We start from the raw sequence: 19516 nt of genomic DNA, 5'->3' as shown, positions 1-19516 counted from the left end.
TGAGCCTTTTAGCAACAAGCCATCTTTCACAGTCAGAGTGGCACGTTCTGGCCAGTAATGTTTCAGCAGCGGTTCCTGTTTTTCCAGATTTGGCCATCCTTGTGTGCACCTCTGCATGACACGAGCACAAATGTTATCACGCTGTAACTCTCCTTTAAGTGTGTCCAGGTATGAGGAACTAACCGGCAGATTTGCAGTGATATTGTCCACATAGATGTCTGTGTCTTCCATTAGTTCTTTATCAGAATGTGACATCTGTCTCTTAACAGGTGAACGGGACAATGTGTCTGCTGTCCAGAGTGATTTACCTGGGGCGTACAGTATCTCGTACGAGTAACGCATGAGTCTCATCCTGAAACGCTGGATCCTTGGTGGGAGAAGATCCAAAGCTTGTCCTCCCAGCAGGGAAATGAGGGGCTTGTGATCTGTTTCTAAGCAGAAGTGTTTTCCTATGAGGAAATCTCGAAAACGCTCACATGCCCAAGTAAGGGCTAAAGCCTCTTTTTCCACCTGTGCATAGCGTTGCTCCGTTGGAGAAAGTGACCGCGAAGCATACGCAACCGGTCTCCAGCCTTCCTCCCACCTCTGGAGAAGAACCCCCCCCAGTCCATATGATGAAGCATCTGCAGAAACTTTAGTGTCTCTGTTCGGGTCATACATGGCCAGTACTGGGGGTGAGGTCAGTGCCTCTTTTAAAGTTTTGAATGCTTTGTCCTGGTCTGTGCCCCAGTACCAGCTGTTCCTTTTCGACAACAGCTCACGCAGGGCCTTGTCCTTTTCAGCCAAGTGGGGAATGAACTTGCCCACTTGGTTCACCATACCCAGAAAGCTCCTCAGTTCTGCCACATTACTTGGTTCTTTCATGTCGGTAATTGACTCAGTTTATTTTGGATCAGGGCTGATGCCTGAATCTGTGATGATATGGCCCAAGAAGGAAACTTTCCTCTGTGAGAGATCACACTTTTCTACATTCAGCGTCAAACCTGCTTTTTCCAGCCGTTTCAGCGTAGCATGTAGACGGGCATCATGTTCCTCCTGGTTGCAGCCCCACACCAGCAGATCATCAATGTGGCAAATCACTCCCTCCAGTCCTTCTATAACCTCCGCCATCGTGCGCTGGAAGTGCTCAGGTGCAGAACTGATGCCGAAGGGAAGGCGATTAAAGTGAAATCGCCCAAACGGTGTTATGAATGTTGTGAGCTGGGCTGAGTCCTTTGCTAAGGGAATTTGCCAAAACCCCATATTGGCATCCAGTTTACTGAACACTTTTGCTCCCACCAGCATTCCCAGACTTTGATCAACTGATGGCAGTACGTACTTTTCTCTGCAAACGTACTTGTTCAGTCCTGTGAAGTCCACACACAGTCTCAGCCTGGGACTGTTTGTTTTTGGGACTACCACCAGGCCGGCACACCAATCTGTAGGTTCCTCCACCCGGCTAATGACGCCCAGCTCCTCCATTCTGTGAAGTTCCTCTTTTACCTTTCCTACCAAAGGCAGGGGAATTCTCCTGGGGGCTTTGAGTGAGTATGGCACCGCCTCAGGTTTGAGTTTGATGTGGTATGTGTGTTGCACCTCACCTAGTCCATTGCAGAGTCTGGGATATACTGTTTTTAGAGTGTCCATTGATATAGAGTTCACGCGCACCAGAAGGCCAAGAGCTGTGATGGCAGGCAATCCAAGCAGCGGTGTAGTGAGGTTTTTGACAACGTAGACCTTCTCCATTGTACGCTTGTCTCCATAAATAAGCTGTAGTTTCGTGTAACCTGCAACCACCAGTGGCGTCCGGCCAGGGCCTAACAGGGGTTTTACAGGTTTGTGAAGAACAGGCTTTGCAATGCTTGGGAACAGTCTATTCCAATCTGTTTGAGCCATGGCTGTGACATCCGCACCTGTATCAAGCTTAAATTTTAGTGTGGTGTCATTTATTTGTATGTCCGCTGTCCATGCCTGATTTTCTGTGGTCACAGCGCCAAGGAAGAAACTTTCCTCCTCTTCCCCCTCTTCGACGCTTTGCACTTTTTTGCTGTGCCTGCACGCGCGTTGGTAATGTCCTTTCTTTCCACAGAAATGACATTTTGCATCCTTAGCAGGACATTCCTGTTTAGGGTGAGGGGAGCCTCCACACCTGAAGCACTTTGTACTCGATGTGCTTCTGCTTTTACTGTCGACCTGTGGATGTGTTTTAGCACATTTATCTTGGAACTTGTTGTATTTGATTTTCTCAAACTGTTGTCTGCTCTTAACAACTCTGTCAACAGAGCTGACACTTGACTGCGTTGCACTGGCTTCACCCCTCAGAGCACTTTGTTGCCTTTTAATCTCTTCTGATTGTCTTGCCATGTTTACAGCTTTCTCCAAATCCAAATTTTTCTCCATTTGCATACGCTCTGACAGTCTGATGTCTGCTAAGCCCACTACAATTCTGTCCCTAATTAATTCGTCATGGAGCGGTCCGTAACTGTAGTGCTCCGCTAATGCATGCAGGGCTGTAACGAACGCATCCACTGTTTCATTTGGCTCCTGTTTGCGCATGTTAAATCTTGCGCGTTCGTAAACAACATTTTTCTTCACTACAAAAAAATTTTGGAAGCCTTCTTTCACTTTATCGTACTGGCGCTGGTCTGCGTCGTTTAGCTTTAGTCCTCTCAGGACATCATCTGCTTCGTCTCCCATACAGTATATCAGGGTGTTTACCTGGTTCTCGTCCGAACTCAATGACAAGTTACTGGCCTGGCGGAACCTCTCGAAGCGACGAATCCATTTTGTCCATTCCTGTGGTTTAGAAAAATCAAAGGGCTCCGGCGGCTGGATGCTGAACGTAGCGCTGGGAGTATTAGCCACAGTGCTAACTCCTGCCCTCGGCTGCTCGTCCTCTCCGTTATTAGACATCTCCATGCTATTGCTCACCCTTTTCCCTCCTTATCCACTCCCGATGGACCATGGAAGTGTCTCTCCAGCAACACGAGCCACTTCTGACACCATGTCGTGTTCTTAATTTGAACAAATAACCATAGACCTCCGTGTGTTGACGATCACGTCCTTTATTACATGAAAACCCCAAACAAAAACACACCCCGCCCCCTGCTGACTTCCCACAAGTCACCTGGCCTTCCTGGATCACATTCAAGATCCCAAATGTTTAACATTCATTATTCATGAACACCACACCAGGGAATATTATCATTTCTGATTACTGGTTACAGGACAGGGTCAGAGGTCAGGAATGTAGATCCTCAGCTGGGCTCCAGTTCCCATCAGTGTGACTGCTGCTGCTTCTACAGCTCATATTGTGGTTTATTGTCCTCTCAGACCAGCAGGTGGAGGTGAAGGTGGAGGAAGGCTCAGAGTCTGTCATCCTGCCCTGCAAAACAACACCTGACCTGCCCGAGGACACCAGGGTGCAGTGGACTCGCTCTGACCGAGAACTCATGATGGTCCATCTGTATTCAAACAGAAGTGACCACCTTAACAAACAGGATGGTCTTTACAGAGACCGAACAAAGATGAATGAAGACCTGCTGAGAACTGGAGACCTCAGTCTGACCCTGAAACAGCCCACAGAGAGAGACACAGGAGGATACATCTGCACCATCTACAGGGACAAAGACATCCTGAGACAGAAAGTGGTGCTGCGGGTCAAAGGTCAGCGTAATAGCATGGAGGCCAGAGGTGAGTGCAGTAGATTTAGGTCAAAGTTCAAAGGTCATTTTGTTGTTTTATGTTTCTCCACAGAACCATTTCCATCCTGGGCCACAGCTCTCCTGGTTCTCCTGGTTCTTCTTGTGGTTTCTGGAGGTCTTTTATTTCATTTTCGGCACTATTTCATGTCACGTAAGTCTCTCCTCCTACTCTACCCATAATGCCGATGGTTAGCAGGTGTCCTCTGGGGTCTGTCGCTCACAAAAACTTCTTCCAGAACCTGAAAGAGTTCAGAGTTAAAAACAGCTGATACAGAGAGCTGAAGAGAAACTTACAGGTTTGTTCCAGAAGTCAGAAAACCTTCAGACTCAGTCACTGGCCAATCACCATATTTCTGAGGTTGTTAGGGCCAAGTACAAGAACCTCAGTTTGTTTAAATTTAGGAGAAGAAAATTAGAGGTCATCCAGGTCTTTATGTCTGTAAGACATGTCTATAGTTTAACTAATTGATTTGTGTCATAGATAAATAAAGATGGGTATCCTCTGCATAGCAATGAAAATGTACACATTGTTTTCTAATATTATTATTTAAGAGATGCATGTATAGACCCTTTTACTGTTTGTAAACAATGATGACGTAGGTAGCGATGCGCGCGCATTTTGGAAACGTAAATACGACGGAGTTCAGTAGCATTTTAATCTACAAGAAGGGATTGTCAACAAAGATCGTGAAAACTACCTGCAAAAATTAATTCTGACCACCGGCATCCGACTCCGATCCCTGTGGTATGTTAGCAAGTGGCCCAGTATCCGTGGGCGGATATATACTTGGTGGAGAAACCCAGCGTATACACCCGAGAGAATTTGCAGCGCATATAAGTCACTGGATGCTAGGGGTGCGGGAAATTTTCGATTCTTAGATGCATCTCGATGCGCAACGTGGACGATTCAGAATCGATTCACAAATGACAACAATCGATTGTCTAGACGTTAGCTCTAACTGAGAACGTAATGAGCGGAACATAAAGAGCGGAACTCAGAAGAGCGGAGGTGTTGCACCCGGACAGTCTGTGCTGCGCACATAACAAAGACACAAGATGGAAGAGCGGCAAATCCAGCCGGCACCTTCTGCACTAAAAGCTAGTGTGTGGAAGCACTTCGGCTTCTACGAAGTCGAAGGGAAAGCATCCATTGACAAGAGCTACACCATATGCAAGTTGTGTCAAACAAAGCTCAAATATTTTGGAAACACGACAAACATGCCATATTGCTTTTGATTTAATATAAATATAAAATAAAATGGGAGTTTTAAAATGGAAATAAAATTGAAGTTAATTCATCATGGATTGCTACTACCAAGATGCATCGATAGTCGTTTTATAATCGAATCGCAGTCCTCTGAATCATAATCGAATCGAATCGTAGAGTGCTTGGAGATTCCCACCCCTACTGGATGCTTACAGTTATGTTTGCGGCCATGTACCGAACATCAAATATCATGAGACAGACTCGGAGTTTTGTGTCTTGAAGGCAGAAGTTCTTCCAAGTCAAAGACAAGGAAACAGGAGCGCTGTGTATGAGGCTCGGGTCATTGTAAACAAGTCAGAGAACTACGTCCTCACAGCGGATTGTATCTGCATGGCAGCGTGAGTACTTCATCAAACTGCTTTTCTAGCTTGTTAAAGAGTTTTCCAGCTGCAGATATTATTGATATACAGTGGTGGTCAAAGTACTGACATTCTGTACTTAAGTAGAAGTACAAGTACTTGTGTTAAAAACTACTCTGGTAAAAGTTGAAGTACTGGTTCAACTTCTGTACTCAAGTAAAAGTAAAAAAGTACAGGCTCTGAAATCTAGTCAAAGTAAGAAAGTAAAAGTAGCTCCTTGGAGTACGTTTCTACCACTTTCTCACATCTTTCTCCATCTGAGTGAAGTTATCGCTCATTCTTTGCTCTCCCTGAAATACAGCAGCTGTTCTTTTAGCTAGCAGACACACTGTGTGACAAACTGCACACACTTTTTTTGTCCTCTACGTTTTCTGTCATTTATTTTCCTCACCGTTCACACGTGCAGCCTCTATGTAAAATACAACTTCCTCTGGCTCTTTCCGGTCTCCGAGCAAGTGTTGCCGGAGCCTCTCCCTCTACCGTGTGGGGTGTCTGGTCCCTCCCTCCCAGCCTGTTGTTCCGACTTCCAAGAAAAAACCACTCGCAATCAAAAGCCGGCTCCCACACTGACCGGAAGTGCAAACGTTTCTCTGACGCATTAAACCTAAAGTAACGAGCTTGTTTTGAAAATGTAAGAAGTAGAAAGTACAGATACTTGGGTAAAAATGTAGGGAGTAAAAGTAAAAAGTTGTCAGAAAAATAAATACTCAAGTAAAGTACAGATACCTGAAAAATCTACTGAAGTACAGTAACGAAGTATTTGTACTTCGTTGATATACAATGAAAAAATATATATACTATTCCAGTCACACTTGAGACTCGCTCAACCATTCATATGTGAGTCTGCTCAGACTTTTGACTGGCACTGCATATTGGAATCTATAGTGATATTAAATATTAATTTAAAAATCAGGACTCTCTGAGTCCAGCAATGCCTCACCTGTAAATAGCCACACTACAGTTTAAAAGCCAAATAGCCTACCAGCTAATGCTGTTTACTTTAGATACCTGACATCCCGGTATAACCAGAGTAGATAACTAACTTTACCTGATATAAAATGGGCGCTTCAAACGTGATCATTTCTGATCCTGTCCTCAGTCCAATTTTTATCAATACATTTGATGGCTTCCAATCACAGACACATCCATTTTCTCTCAAACAGCCGTGATCCCGTGGGATTCAGTACAACTTCAGTCCACTTTTGGTAGAGTAGAAATTCTGACAGCCAAACACGCAACAGCACACATTTTGATGCTGATATCGCTTTTAAATCACGTTTAAACGCTGTGAATACTCATTGTTCTTATTGATTTGAATGGAGTAGCAGTTCACTTCCGTTGCCATCCTTTGATGACGTAGGCTGTAAAAGGGTCTATACTGCAAATAGAACTGGTCCTAGCACAGAAGCCTGTGGAACACTATGACTACTTTTTGTGAGTGAAGAGGACTCCCCATTTACATGAACACATTGGAGGTCATTAGACAGATACGATTCAAACCACTGCAGCACAGTACCTTTAATAAATGTGTTCTAGTTTCTGTAGTATTATATTGTGATCAGTTGAATCGCATGCTGCACTGAGGTGGGGAAGCACAGAAATAAGTTCACTGTCAGAGGCCATAAGATGATCATAAATAACCTTCACTACAGCTCATGTTCTTTGTTGTTCTCTCAGGTTACAAGGTGGAGGTGGATTCAGGGGAGGAATCTGTCCAGCTGCCTTGCAAAACCACAATTTCGCTGCATGAAGATGCTAAAGTGGAGTGGAAGGATAACAGATATGACGTGAAGGTCCACGTGTATCAGAACGGCTCTGACCAGCCTGAAGAACAGCACCAGGTTTACAGAGACCGAACGAAGATGAATGAAGACCTGCTGAGAACTGGAGACCTCAGTCTGACCCTGAAACATCCCACAGATGATGACAGCTGCACCTACATCTGCACCGTCTACAGCGGGGAGGGAAACATCTTGCTGAGGAAAGAAGTGGAGCTGAAAGTCAAAGGTCAGTGCTGTAGATACAGGTCAAAGGATCGAGGTCATGTAGGTGTTTCTCCTCTAAAAGCTTTTAGTTTGAATCTATTTTCAGTTCCTTCAAATAATCTAAATTCTTTTATGTTTTTCTCTAAAAGCCAAAAATGTAAGGCAGAGCAACTGTGCATTTAACTGAAGAGAAGATGATCAAAAATGGAGTTTAAATGATCATGATTTTAAAATAAAATCCTCTGGCATGATTTTAGTTTGGATCAAATCAACAGTTTTGTTAGTTTAGTCCAAATCAGTCTAAATGTATAAATACCAAGAGTCTAAAAGCTGCTGAGATCATTCAAACACTTTGATCCATCATTTGGATGGTGTCAAAGGTCAGGGTGGGGCAGTCATAAATCTGAGGCTTTTATTGTGAAGTCCAACAGTAATGAGAGTGAAAATGATGTTTCCTGATCCAGAGGAGCCCATGGAGTCTTTGCAAAGGTTTGTAGGTTTCCTTCCCAAAGAGAAGCAGCTTGAAGCTCCAGAGGAGCTGTCTGCAGAAGAAGAAGCTGAGGCTGCTGGAGGAAAGACAGGAAAAGGAAATGAGCTTTATTTGGTCATCACACTCAAATATTCCCACTTTAGACACAGAAGACAAATTCAGCTGTGGACTGATGATTTTCTCCATGATTTGGGTGGCGCTGTCACTTGGTGTTGGCTCTCACTGCAGTATTGTATTACTTCCTGTTCCTGTTTCGGAGCACAGTGGTGTTTTGCTGTCTGTTAGCTGTGTAGCTCGATATATCTGGATAACAACATATATTTCAGTGAAATATTCACCTGCTTTATCTAAAGCACATCTAATATCTAAATATCTAAATATCATATATCCAAAGCTCTTTGCTGAATCACTTGTATTCACATTATTCACTTTGTTTGTTTGTAGGAATTCGCTAGCCTAGCACAGCTAGCAGCCTAGCTCTTAGCCGACTCACTAACAGCATGGCTTCCTCTCCTGTCTCTCCTGGGCCGTTTCTCAATATGCGTTCTTGTGCGGACTTCTGTACTCGTGAACTTGTGAAACGTCATCACTCTCAGTCCAAGTACTGTTCCAAACCTAAGTATGCATAAAGGTAAGTTCGCTCAAAATACCCGGATGTGTTCTCGCTCTGCTCCTTTTATCGAGTCTGCATCGGTGGTGACTTGTGTGGACTTGGTGCAGCCAAGTATCCCAGAATGCATTTCAAACAAAACTCAAAACCAATAATGGTGGAATAGAGTGGCCAAAACTGAGTAAATTTAGAAATTTTACCACTTCTGTGACACAAAACAGACTTTTACGGTGTTTTCAGGCAAGAATGTAGATGGGTCATTCTCTGAATTCGGTGCACTTTGTGTCTCCCTGGTTTACCTCAAATATTTTCATATAAAGTAAACCACAACATTTCTTTAAAAACAAGAAATGGAAATATCCATGTGTCTTTACAATATAACACACAAATATTTTTTTTTTAAATTGTGTTTTAAAAAATTTCATGGATTGCCAAGATATAGAGGTCAGCCAAATGAGCATGTCCCCGCTGATCAACATTATTCTTTCACTGAATATAAAACAAATAAAAATAGCCACTAACCACAAGTTATTTCTACTAATATAAAAATTTGTTGGTATTCTTTAACCTAAAAAAAGAAATATGAGAAAAATATATGACTTATTTATAAAATAGAACTTTTTAATCATGTCCCCCAGTTTTGTTCAACCCCGTAACAGCATACCAATTCCCCCCTTTTTAAAAATAATGCTTCAGCTCAACTTCCTCAGCACCCAGGAAGTGACATCACTCAAGTCTTTTCCCGCTCACACTGTAAAGACTGGTAAGTGTTAGCATACTTTCTTACCTATATTTCATTGTTTTTATCCACAGACTAACATCCTCAAGCTCAACCTTTCAACACTCTTACATGCATAAATGATATTTACTATTTTTTGGGAAAAAGCAAAGAGCTGTCTTGGAAAAATATATTAATTTCTTGTTTTCCTCATGCCATATGTTGCTTCATACCCTATCTAATGTGGACTTTTGGCTACTTTTAGCTGAAATCTTCAACCCTGTAACCTTCAACCCCATAACAAACCCCACTGTTACAGGGCTGAATCATTGTTACGGGGTTGAATCATTGTTACAGGGTTGGGGGTTGGACTGTTCTTAAGTCATGCAGCCCCTTTTCTCTAAATGTTATTTCATGATTGTTATTTGCTGATTGCGGCTATCAGATGGCTAAATCAAATGGAGAGAGAAAGGTGTATTTTTATGTTCTTATTGATAATTCTGGGAATCAAGTTTTGACTTGTACTAGGAGGAGGTTTTATAAGTAATTGCTGGCTAATATGGCCCCATCAGCCTTTTTCCTTTGCAGATTCATAATCTTTGTCAAATTCCCTTCATTTTGATATACTATTTGCTATATTTCAGACCTGACTAAATTTTCACAGTCGTGACTGCGTGACCTTTGAAGGTTAAAGGTCAAGATTAAGTGCTAATGCCAGGGTCATAATGTAAATGCAATTCCAAATCAAATAGGTACCTGTACAATTGCTAATAAAGTGACTGAAAGCCTGTTTGAAGATGTACTTCATTTTATTTCAAAGTCACAGAATAAATGTCAGGACTCGAGGAGGAAGAGGACACACAAGCGGTGGCTGATGAAAGCAAGGTGCAAGTTTATTTACAGTGATTGATAAAGGTGCAAAGACAAGGGGGTCCAGGAAGGCGAGGGGGGAGGCGGCTGAAGCGGGTCGAGAGGCTGAAGGAATTCCCAGGTGGTGAGGGGCCAGCTGTGGTACGGCGTGGAGCGGCGGGTTGACGAAAAGCCGGGGTTTCCGAAAGGACGAGCAGGAACTGACACGGGGATCTGAAAAAGGAGCGAACACGAAGAGCAGGTAAGTAATATACATCCACGAAAGCGAGAGTCACACCAGAGAGCCGGTACTAACTGAGAAGTAGTCAATGATCCAGCGAAGAGTGATGGTCTGCTGGCAGCTTAAAAAGACCCTGCCTGATGGCTTGATCCGTAGCAGGTGTGGTGATCTCCGCCCTAGGGAGGCGGAGACACCGGAACCTCCGCTGTGGCCCGCAGGACAAACACACATGTATACAGACACACACACACGCAGACCCTCCCCCTAGGTTATGACAGTACCCCCTCCTCAACGGGAGCCTCCTGGCGACCGAAACTTCTCGGGATGGCGCCGCCGGAACTCCCGCACCATGGCCGCATCCAGAATGTTAGCTCGGGACACCCAGGATCGCTCTTCGGGACCGTAGCCCTCCCAGTCCACCAAGAACTGATAACCCCGCCCCCGACGGCGGGCGTCCATAATGCGACGGACGGTGTAGATCCGCTGGCCATCGAGAAAACGGGCAGGAGGAGGTGAGGCAGCTGGAGGGCACAAAGGACTGGTGGCAACAGGCTTAAGTTGGGAGACATGGAAGACGTTATGGATGCGCATGGTACGAGGGAGTTTGAGGCGGACAGACACAGGGTTAACGATGGAGTCGATCTCGAAGGGCCCCAGGAAGGTGGGGGCCAGTTTCCTAGACTCGGCACGGACTGGAACATTTTTCGTGGAGAGCCATACCTTTTGGCCTGGTTGGTAGTCCGGCGCAGGGGTCCGATGGCGATCAGCGATGCGTTTGTTTTGCTCCTTCGTCCGAAGCAGAGCTGCGCGGGTGGACCTCCATAGCCGGCGACAGCGGCGAAGGTGATGCTGGACGGAGGGAATGGTGAGATCCTCCTCGATGGCAGGGAGGAGTGGCGGTTGGAAACCCAAGGAGGCCTCGAAGGGGGACACCCCTGTGGCGGAGGAGGAGAGAGAGTTATGTGCATACTCAACCCACGCCAAGTGGGAACTCCAGGTGGCCTGATTGGTGGACGCCACGCATCGTAATGCTGCCTCCAACTCCTGGTTGGCCCGTTCCGTCTGCCCATTTGTCTGGGGATGATAACCAGAGGAGAGGCTCACCTTGGCTCCGAGAGATGTACAGAACTCCTTCCAGACCTGAGATGTGAACTGGGGCCCCCGATCCGACACGATGTCTTCAGGAATCCCATGGAGCCGAAAAACGTGGGTGGTGAGAAGCCGGGCCGTCTCCAAGGCGGAGGGGAGCTTGGGTAGCGCAACGAAGTGGGTGGCCTTGGAAAACCGGTCGATAATGGTCAGGACCACGGTGTTTCCTTCAGAGGGAGGAAGTCCTGTGACGAAGTCCAGAGCTATGTGAGACCATGGTCGCTTAGGGGGGGGTAAGGGCCGGAGGAGACCTGATGGAGGTGACAGAGAAGGTTTATTTTGTGCACAAATGCTGCATGCTGCCACGTACTCACGGGTATCCTTAATCAATGTAGGCCACCAGAAATAACGCTGGAGGAAGGCCACAGTGCGATTGGCCCCGGGATGGCACGTGAATTTGGCTGCGTGTCCCCATTGCAGTACGCGGCTTCGCACTCGAGAGGGAACATAAAGGCGGTTGGGGGGTCCCGTCCCAGGATCTGGTTCAGTCCGTAGAGCTGCCTGAATGGCGGATTCGATCTCCCAGGTGATGGCTCCAATGACGCAAGAGGGAGGCAAGACAAACTCTGGCTGCGAGGAGGAATCCGTGGAGCTGAACTGTCGGGACAGAGCGTCGGGCTTGACATTCCGTGACCCAGGTCTATAAGAGATAGTAAAGTTAAATCGGGTAAAAAACAAGGCCCACCTGGCCTGCCGGGGTTTCAAACGTCTGGCGGTTCGCAGATAGGCCAGGTTCTTGTGATCAGTCCAGACCAAGAAGGGATGCGTCGCGCCCTCCAGCCAGTGCCGCCATTCCTCCAAGGCTAGTTTGATGGCCAGCAGCTCCCGGTCCCCTACGTCGTAATTCCGTTCTGCCGGGGAGAGGCGGCGAGAGAAGAAGGCGCAGGGTCGGAGGCTACCCATGGACTGTTGGGACAACACTGCCCCTACCCCCACGTCGGACGCGTCCACCTCCACGACGAATGAGTTGGATAGGTCAGGTTGGATGAGGATGGGTGCGGAGGCAAACCGACCCTTCAGGAGCGCGAAAGCCTCTGCAGCGGCGGGGGTCCATCTGAAAGGAATCTTGGGAGAGGTGAGAGAGGTCAGAGCATGGGTGATGGAGCTGTAATCTTTAATGAAGCGGCGGTAGAAATTGGCGAAGCCCAGAAAACGCTGCAGCTGTTTCCGATCCGCTGGCTCGGGCCAATCCAGGACCGCTTGTACCTTAACTGGGTCCGCCTTGATCTGCCCTTTACCAATAATGTATCCCAAGAACGCCGTGGACTCCACATGAAACTCGCACTTCTCCCCCTTCACGAACAGACGATTCTCCAGTAACCGCTGCAACACCTGCCGCACATGTCCCTGATGCTCCTGTAATGAGGATGAGAAGATCAAAATATCATCGAGATAGACAAACACAAAATGATTGATGAAGTCCCGGAGTATGTCGTTTACGAGGGCCTGGAACACAGCTGGCGCGTTGGTTAGGCCGAAGGGCATGACAAGATACTCGAAGTGGCCGAGGTGAGTGTTGAAGGCAGTCTTCCACTCGTCTCCCTGCCGGATCCGGACGAGATGGTAAGCGTTCCGGAGATCCAGTTTGGTGAAGATGGCTGCCCCCTGCAGGAGCTCAAAGGCAGAGGTGAGAAGTGGCAAAGGATATTTGTTGCGCACAGTGATTTCGTTCAGACCGCGGTAGTCAATACAGGGCCGGAGGGTCTTGTCCTTCTTGGCCACGAAGAAAAACCCTGCGCCCATGGGAGAGGTGGAGGGTCGAATCAGACCGGACGCCCGAGCTTCGGTGATATATTTTTCCATGGCATCCCGTTCCTGCGGAGAGATGCTGTAGAGGCGGCTGGAGGGGTAGGGCGCCCCCGGGATGAGGTCGATGGCGCAGTCGTAAGGCCGGTGGGGAGGCAGGGAAACAGCCCGGTCCTTATTGAATACTTCAGCGAGGTCGTGATAGATCGAGGGGACGCCGGACAGGTCAGGTGGGGTCCCCTCCCCCAAATCGGTGGACCGAGGGAGAGAGGGAGTTGCGGATCTGAGGCAGCGCTGGTGGCACCGCTCACTCCAACCCGAGATGCTGCGATTCGCCCAGTTAATCTGTGGATTGTGCAGTTGCAACCAGGGAAAGCCGAGGACGATGGGCGTCTGTGCAGAGTCAAACAGGTAAAAGGAGAGCCGTTCAGAGTGATTACCCGACAGAGTCACAGAAAGCGGTTGGGTCTTGTGAGTGATTTCAGAAAGCTTGGCGCCGTCCAGAGCGGAGACCAGGAGAGGCGTGGGTAGCGCTGTGGATGGAACACCCCACTGCTGGGCGAGGGCACGGTCCATGAGATTTTTCTCAGCTCCGGAATCGAGGAGTGCCAAGACTGTGTGACTGCCTGATGGAAGATTTATCCTTGTCTGAAGCGTGAATCTGGGCAGGGAGGAGCATGCGTTAGCTTGACCCGCCAGTATCCCCACCATTACTGACGGGCGCGGTCTTTTGGGCAAACAGGGCATGACGCGATGTAGTGGCCCTTTTTGCCACAGTAGATGCACTCCCCCGCCTCCCATCTCCGTCGTCGCTCAGAGAGAGACAGCCGTGCGCGGCCGAGTTGCATGGGTTGCTCCTCCGCGCCGCAAGGGGGCGCCGTAGCCGAGCTGTCGTCCGCTAGGAGGCTCCTCCGGTCCGCGGAAACCGCCCGGCGAGGGGCATGCTGGGAGTTGTAGTTCCTCGGAGTCCGTCGTGCTCTCAGGCGGTCATCTACATGGATACACAATGAAATCACGGCCTCCAAGGACTGAGGCAAATCCCTAGTGGCAAGTTCATACTTGAGATCATCATTAATATTGTTCAGGAATACTCCCCTGAGCGCCTTTTCCTCCCAGCCGGCCTCCTCCGCGAGGATCCGGAAATCCACGGAGAAATCCGCCATGCTCTGTTGTCCCTGCCGCAGGCTGAGCAACTTCTGGGATGCGGATTCGGGGCTGGTGCCTTTATCAAACACCTCCTTAAATCGAGACAAGAACGCAGGGAAAGACAGATCGGGGTTTCCCCGTAACACAGCGTGCCCCCACTCTAATGCTCTATCGCGGAACAGATTGACCATAAAACCAATCTTTGCACAATCAGAAGCGTAGGCATTTCTCTGTTGCCGGAAAACGAGGGAACATTGGGTGAGGAAACCTCCACATTTCCCTAACTCACCGCGGAACACCTCCGGGATGGGCAGGGCTTTCTCCAACGCTACGGCGGGCTCGGTCGCGGAAGCCAAACCAGCCGGCGGATCTGTCGGCGGAGGGGATAAATCCTGGTGACGGGGCGTAGCGGATGACATGGTGGATTCCAACATACCTCGGAGATCGGCGAGCTGTTGGGTGGCTGCGCCCAGCTGACTGGAAACCAGACGGAGCATATGGTCGTGACGCTGGAGGGTTTCCTCTTGAATAGCCAGGGCCCGATGAACCGGATCAGCGTCCGCGGTGTCCGGTCTTGGCTGGATCATTCTGTCAGGACTCGAGGAGGAAGAGGACACACAAGCGGTGGCTGATGAAAGCAAGGTGCAAGTTTATTTACAGTGATTGATAAAGGTGCAAAGACAAGGGGGTCCAGGAAGGCGAGGGGGGAGGCGGCTGAAGCGGGTCGAGAGGCTGAAGGAATTCCCAGGTGGTGAGGGGCCAGCTGTGGTACGGCGTGGAGCGGCGGGTTGACGAAAAGCCGGGGTTTCCGAAAGGACGAGCAGGAACTGACACGGGGATCTGAAAAAGGAGCGAACACGAAGAGCAGGTAAGTAATATACATCCACGAAAGCGAGAGTCACACCAGAGAGCCGGTACTAACTGAGAAGTAGTCAATGATCCAGCGAAGAGTGATGGTCTGCTGGCAGCTTAAAAGACCCTGCCTGATGGCTTGATCCGTAGCAGGTGTGGTGATCTCCGCCCTAGGGAGGCGGAGACACCGGAACCTCCGCTGTGGCCCGCAGGACAAACACACATGTATACAGACACACACACACGCAGACCCTCCCCCTAGGTTATGACAATAAAATCTTTTTTTTTCATTGTTTTAACATTAAAATAAATTAACGACTCGCCCCCAAATTTGCTGGATTCAAATCTCTCCATGATGTGAACCCCTGGTCTGATTTTCAAAAACTAAACTGTTCTGTAATCTGTGTGAACAGTTCTATTAATTTTGCTTAGAATTTAAATCAAACTGACAACTTTCAAAATTTATCCAAGTACCTATTATTAGTTCAGTTTAGTTAACGCTCAATTGCCATTTTTAAGAGCTGACAACAATGCACTTTTTTTTACTGCAGATAGCACAGATGGCAGATTCAAACACATATAAAATTATTTTAATATTAACATTTATAGTTAAAAGTGTAACTCTGTTGTGATGTCAGTAGTTACATTGTTAAACTGTTTACAGTGAAACAGATTTTGTATACAGCATTCAGTCTATGATGTCCTTCATTTTTTTCTTCTCACAAGACAGATCCGTTCAATCTAAATGTGATGTTATTTTAAAACAATGTTAAATATTATATATCTACTGTTATGTTTCTTTCCTCTTGTTTGTTTTAATGACTTCAAGTCAATTTCAACTTGATTAAATGTCATTTATTCAACCCCGTTACTTGATACATTGTTATAAATTTTTTGATAGTAATAACAAATATTAGACTAATGTTTGTTGAACTGTATGCAAAGTATAGAGGACAAGTAGAAAGCATAAAAAAGTCTGATCTAATGTTTATGCTAAAGTGTATTTTCATGAAGACTGCTTCTACATTAAGTTGCCATATTCTACTTGACAGTCAAATTATTATTATTTAGAATCAAATAAATTATACTTACAATAAGTTAGTTTACACAAGGGACAGGTGATGAAAAAGGAACTGGAGGAATTAGTTTGATTATGTTTTAGATTTATACTCATACAAGAATGAAATTGTCCTGTTACTGGGTGGAATTTAAAACAACCTAAGGAACAAAGAAATAACACATTTTTGGGATTTCATTTATAAGGTGGGAAAATATCTTTTCTCAGAGGTTCAAATAGTTCTTCAGTAGTTGCAATGTTCAGAAACACAATTTTTTTTTAGGTATATTTTTTAGTAACCTGAGAACCCAAAGTGCACCGAATTCAGAGAATGACCCAGATGTGTAAACATCAAATATTTCCTTCCTCAGTTTATCAAGATATTGATTGAATTCAAATGTTCTCAGACATTTTCGGAGATGTCCATTCCACTGCTCTAATAGCAGCTGTCCGCTCGCTGGCCGAACGACGGTCGCCATACACAGGCAGAACACCAGACTGCCGACACATCATTTTCAAAACTCCCGCTGGTTTTCACTGCTGAGTGAAACACAGATATAATACACTTAGATTATCTCTAACGGCTGATGTTTGGTTTATTTCGGCATTTCATTTGTTCTTGTGCAAATCAATAAAACTGATATTAAAAATATTTTACTCAGGAAGGAAGATGAGAGCCTTTTCACCGGGAATGGGAACATTTGTAAAGTAAACACCAGAGCTGTGTATACATGTATAATGTTTTTATTCAGAGATGAAGTTTTTAAAACCAAGCAGTCAGTAAATTTCAGCTGGAAGGCGATAGAAACACTGGAGCTGAGCTGTGATGTCATCAAGTACGCTGGTGTTCCAACTGAGAAATAATCCCCCGTACTTGGGAAGTCCGTACTTGTCAAGTATGCAAGTTCGTACTTGTGTACTTGAGGTTTGAGAAACAGCCCTGCACTTTAATGGTAAATGGTAAATGGTAAATGGACTAGTTCTTATATAGCGCTTTTCTACTCAGATATGAGCACTCAAAGCGCTTACACGCTATGTGTGTCAGATGTTTAGTTACTCTTCGGCCTCCTTTAGCAGTAACGGTACTTGTAACAAATGTAGTCTGTTTACGGAATTGTCCTTTATTTGGCAATTAAATGCTGCTTCCCGTATTAAACCAATACGGGATGCGATTTGTTCCGTATTTTCAAAAATGTCCCATCTTCAACTCTGTCACACACACACATCAACACTAAATGTAGCACAAAATAAAATACAGCAAACACTAAGGCCAGCAAAATTGTCGTGGATCCTCTTAGGACCCCATCGGCCTACTACGGACCGGTGTTGCCTGCTGGTGCTGCTGTCACCATTCCTTAACGACAGACGTCACACACCCAGGCCTTTTAAAAATGTCCGCTACTACACCCGACACTCCACCACGTTCCCAGAAACAAAAATGTATGCAAAGATACAGACGTGATTGGGAAGACGCACATCCATGGCTGAACAGCGTCAGTGGGGATGAGTTTAAGGAAAACTGTAACATTTGTCAGCGAGTATGTTCAGTGGCGCACGGCGGGCTGTCTGATATAAGGATCAGGAGAACACCAGACACTGATATATAGAACCAGGGGTGCAGCTATATACTTTCTGAGGTGTATGCAGACACATTTTTAGGTGCCCCCCTGAACCCATGCGTACATACACACACACACACACACCGCACCTTCTCAAGATTTACTATGTTCATGTGTGCAGATCTGACTTATTCATGGACATATAAAATACAAAACTTCTATGACATAACTTACTGTCTTTAAATGACTTTGAAAAGCTTTTTTTCATCCCAACCACATTTTTATTCGTCTCCCACTTCTGTTTTCTGCCCCGGAGAGCTTTCTTTTTTGCCTCTCCATCTTTAGCTACCTGTCCTCAGATGATAGCACGATTCAAATAAAACAGTCGTGATCTAGCGTGTTCTTGAAAGCACGCACTGGAGACCCTTTTGTGAATGTGCGTATTTTTGTTTGGGGGGGGTGAAGGAGCACAGGGGCACCTAATCAGCACCCTGCCTCTGTTATTGATCATATCATACGCACAGCTTTTAAATACAGAAAATGCCGAGTACAGAAATAATTTCCTCGCATCGCTTTGGCGCCCCCCCCCTTTGCAGTGCCCCTATCCACTGCATATAGTGCATACCCACTTTTTGCGCCACTGTGTAGAACATTATGTTATTACTAATTCAGTTTCCTACTGTGCTTTAGTAGACTAGTTTGGTTTGATTGATTGTTCAGGGTGTTGAGTCTGAATGGTCGTTAATTGAATATACAGTAGTATTAGTATACATATACATGGCCATTGAAAGAACAAATCATGCCAACACTAAACCTCTGATTCTTGAGACTTTGGCAAAATCATGTCCCACCGAAAAATAACTTTTAAAATTATTGTGCAAAAGGAATTTGCACATTAATTAAAAAAATTCATAAAACATAACAGGGATTTTAGCAAAAATATTATGATTTTTATTTAGTGTATTTAATGTATAATTTACATATATATACATATATAATTTACATATATATATGTTTTATAATCATAAGACGTGGACACACCACCAAACAAAATGGCTTGAAGTGTTTCTACCCAAGGCATTTTTTAGAGAGTATAGCAGCTGTGGCCGTTATTTGACTTGAAATGACGACTTCGACGATTTTGACTTTATTCTCAAAATGCACAAAATGATTTATTTTTTTCCTCAATGTGGCCCTCATACTCCTTCATATACTAGCAAGCTAAATATTTCAGTAGCACAAAAATAATTTAGTAACGCACAGAAGTGCAAAGTTTGATGTGTTTTATTGGTCGCAAACATTTAATAATGGTCAAAAATGCATTTATGTAGGCTGACTGGCAACAGAACTAATTCTTTAAACAACGTTCAGACATGAAAAAATCCTCACAGATAATGTAATGAACAAATTATTCACTTTTTAAGCTAAAAAAACAGCTATCAAAATATGTCTATTCAGTTTAAAACTCTAATAAATCAAAATATCAACAAAAAATAATAATAACCAAAAGAAATAAATAAAAGTGATACCTCTCACATTTAATAGACAAGCTGTGTGCCTCTTTACAGCCCTGCATTTAGCCAAACAGGTACACAAAAGGTTAAAAACATTGGCCTAAGCAGAAGAGCCAAAATGATTTTTCTGCCTCTCATTTGAAATTCATTCAAATTGACTTCTTGTCCAGTAAGTAAACTTTATCCAATGCATGAAAGTAAACTGACAAACAGCCATATTCATGGTAACATTCCCAACAGACCGTTTTACCGCATTCAAAGAGTTTCTGACTCCTGCCGCTGTCTCCGCCT

General features: G+C 45.5%; 1 protein-coding gene across 1 annotated transcript in view; it reads left to right on the top strand.

Annotated features, from left to right (window-relative positions):
* The window catches only part of LOC115775636 (NLR family CARD domain-containing protein 3-like), an 866494-nt gene that overhangs the window by 10845 nt on the left and 836133 nt on the right, over positions 1-19516 (top strand). Inside the window, exons 3-5 of the mRNA XM_030723106.1 lie at positions 3313-3651; positions 3736-3829; positions 8381-8390. Of these exons, the coding sequence (XP_030578966.1) occupies positions 3313-3651; positions 3736-3829; positions 8381-8390 (443 nt within the window). The remainder of the gene's footprint in view (positions 1-3312; positions 3652-3735; positions 3830-8380; positions 8391-19516) is intronic.

Source organism: Archocentrus centrarchus, unplaced genomic scaffold (genome assembly GCF_007364275.1).
Source record: "Archocentrus centrarchus isolate MPI-CPG fArcCen1 unplaced genomic scaffold, fArcCen1 scaffold_24_ctg1, whole genome shotgun sequence".
NCBI classification, from domain to species: Eukaryota; Metazoa; Chordata; class Actinopteri; order Cichliformes; family Cichlidae; genus Archocentrus; species Archocentrus centrarchus.
This window is presented reverse-complemented; position numbering and strand designations above follow the sequence as displayed.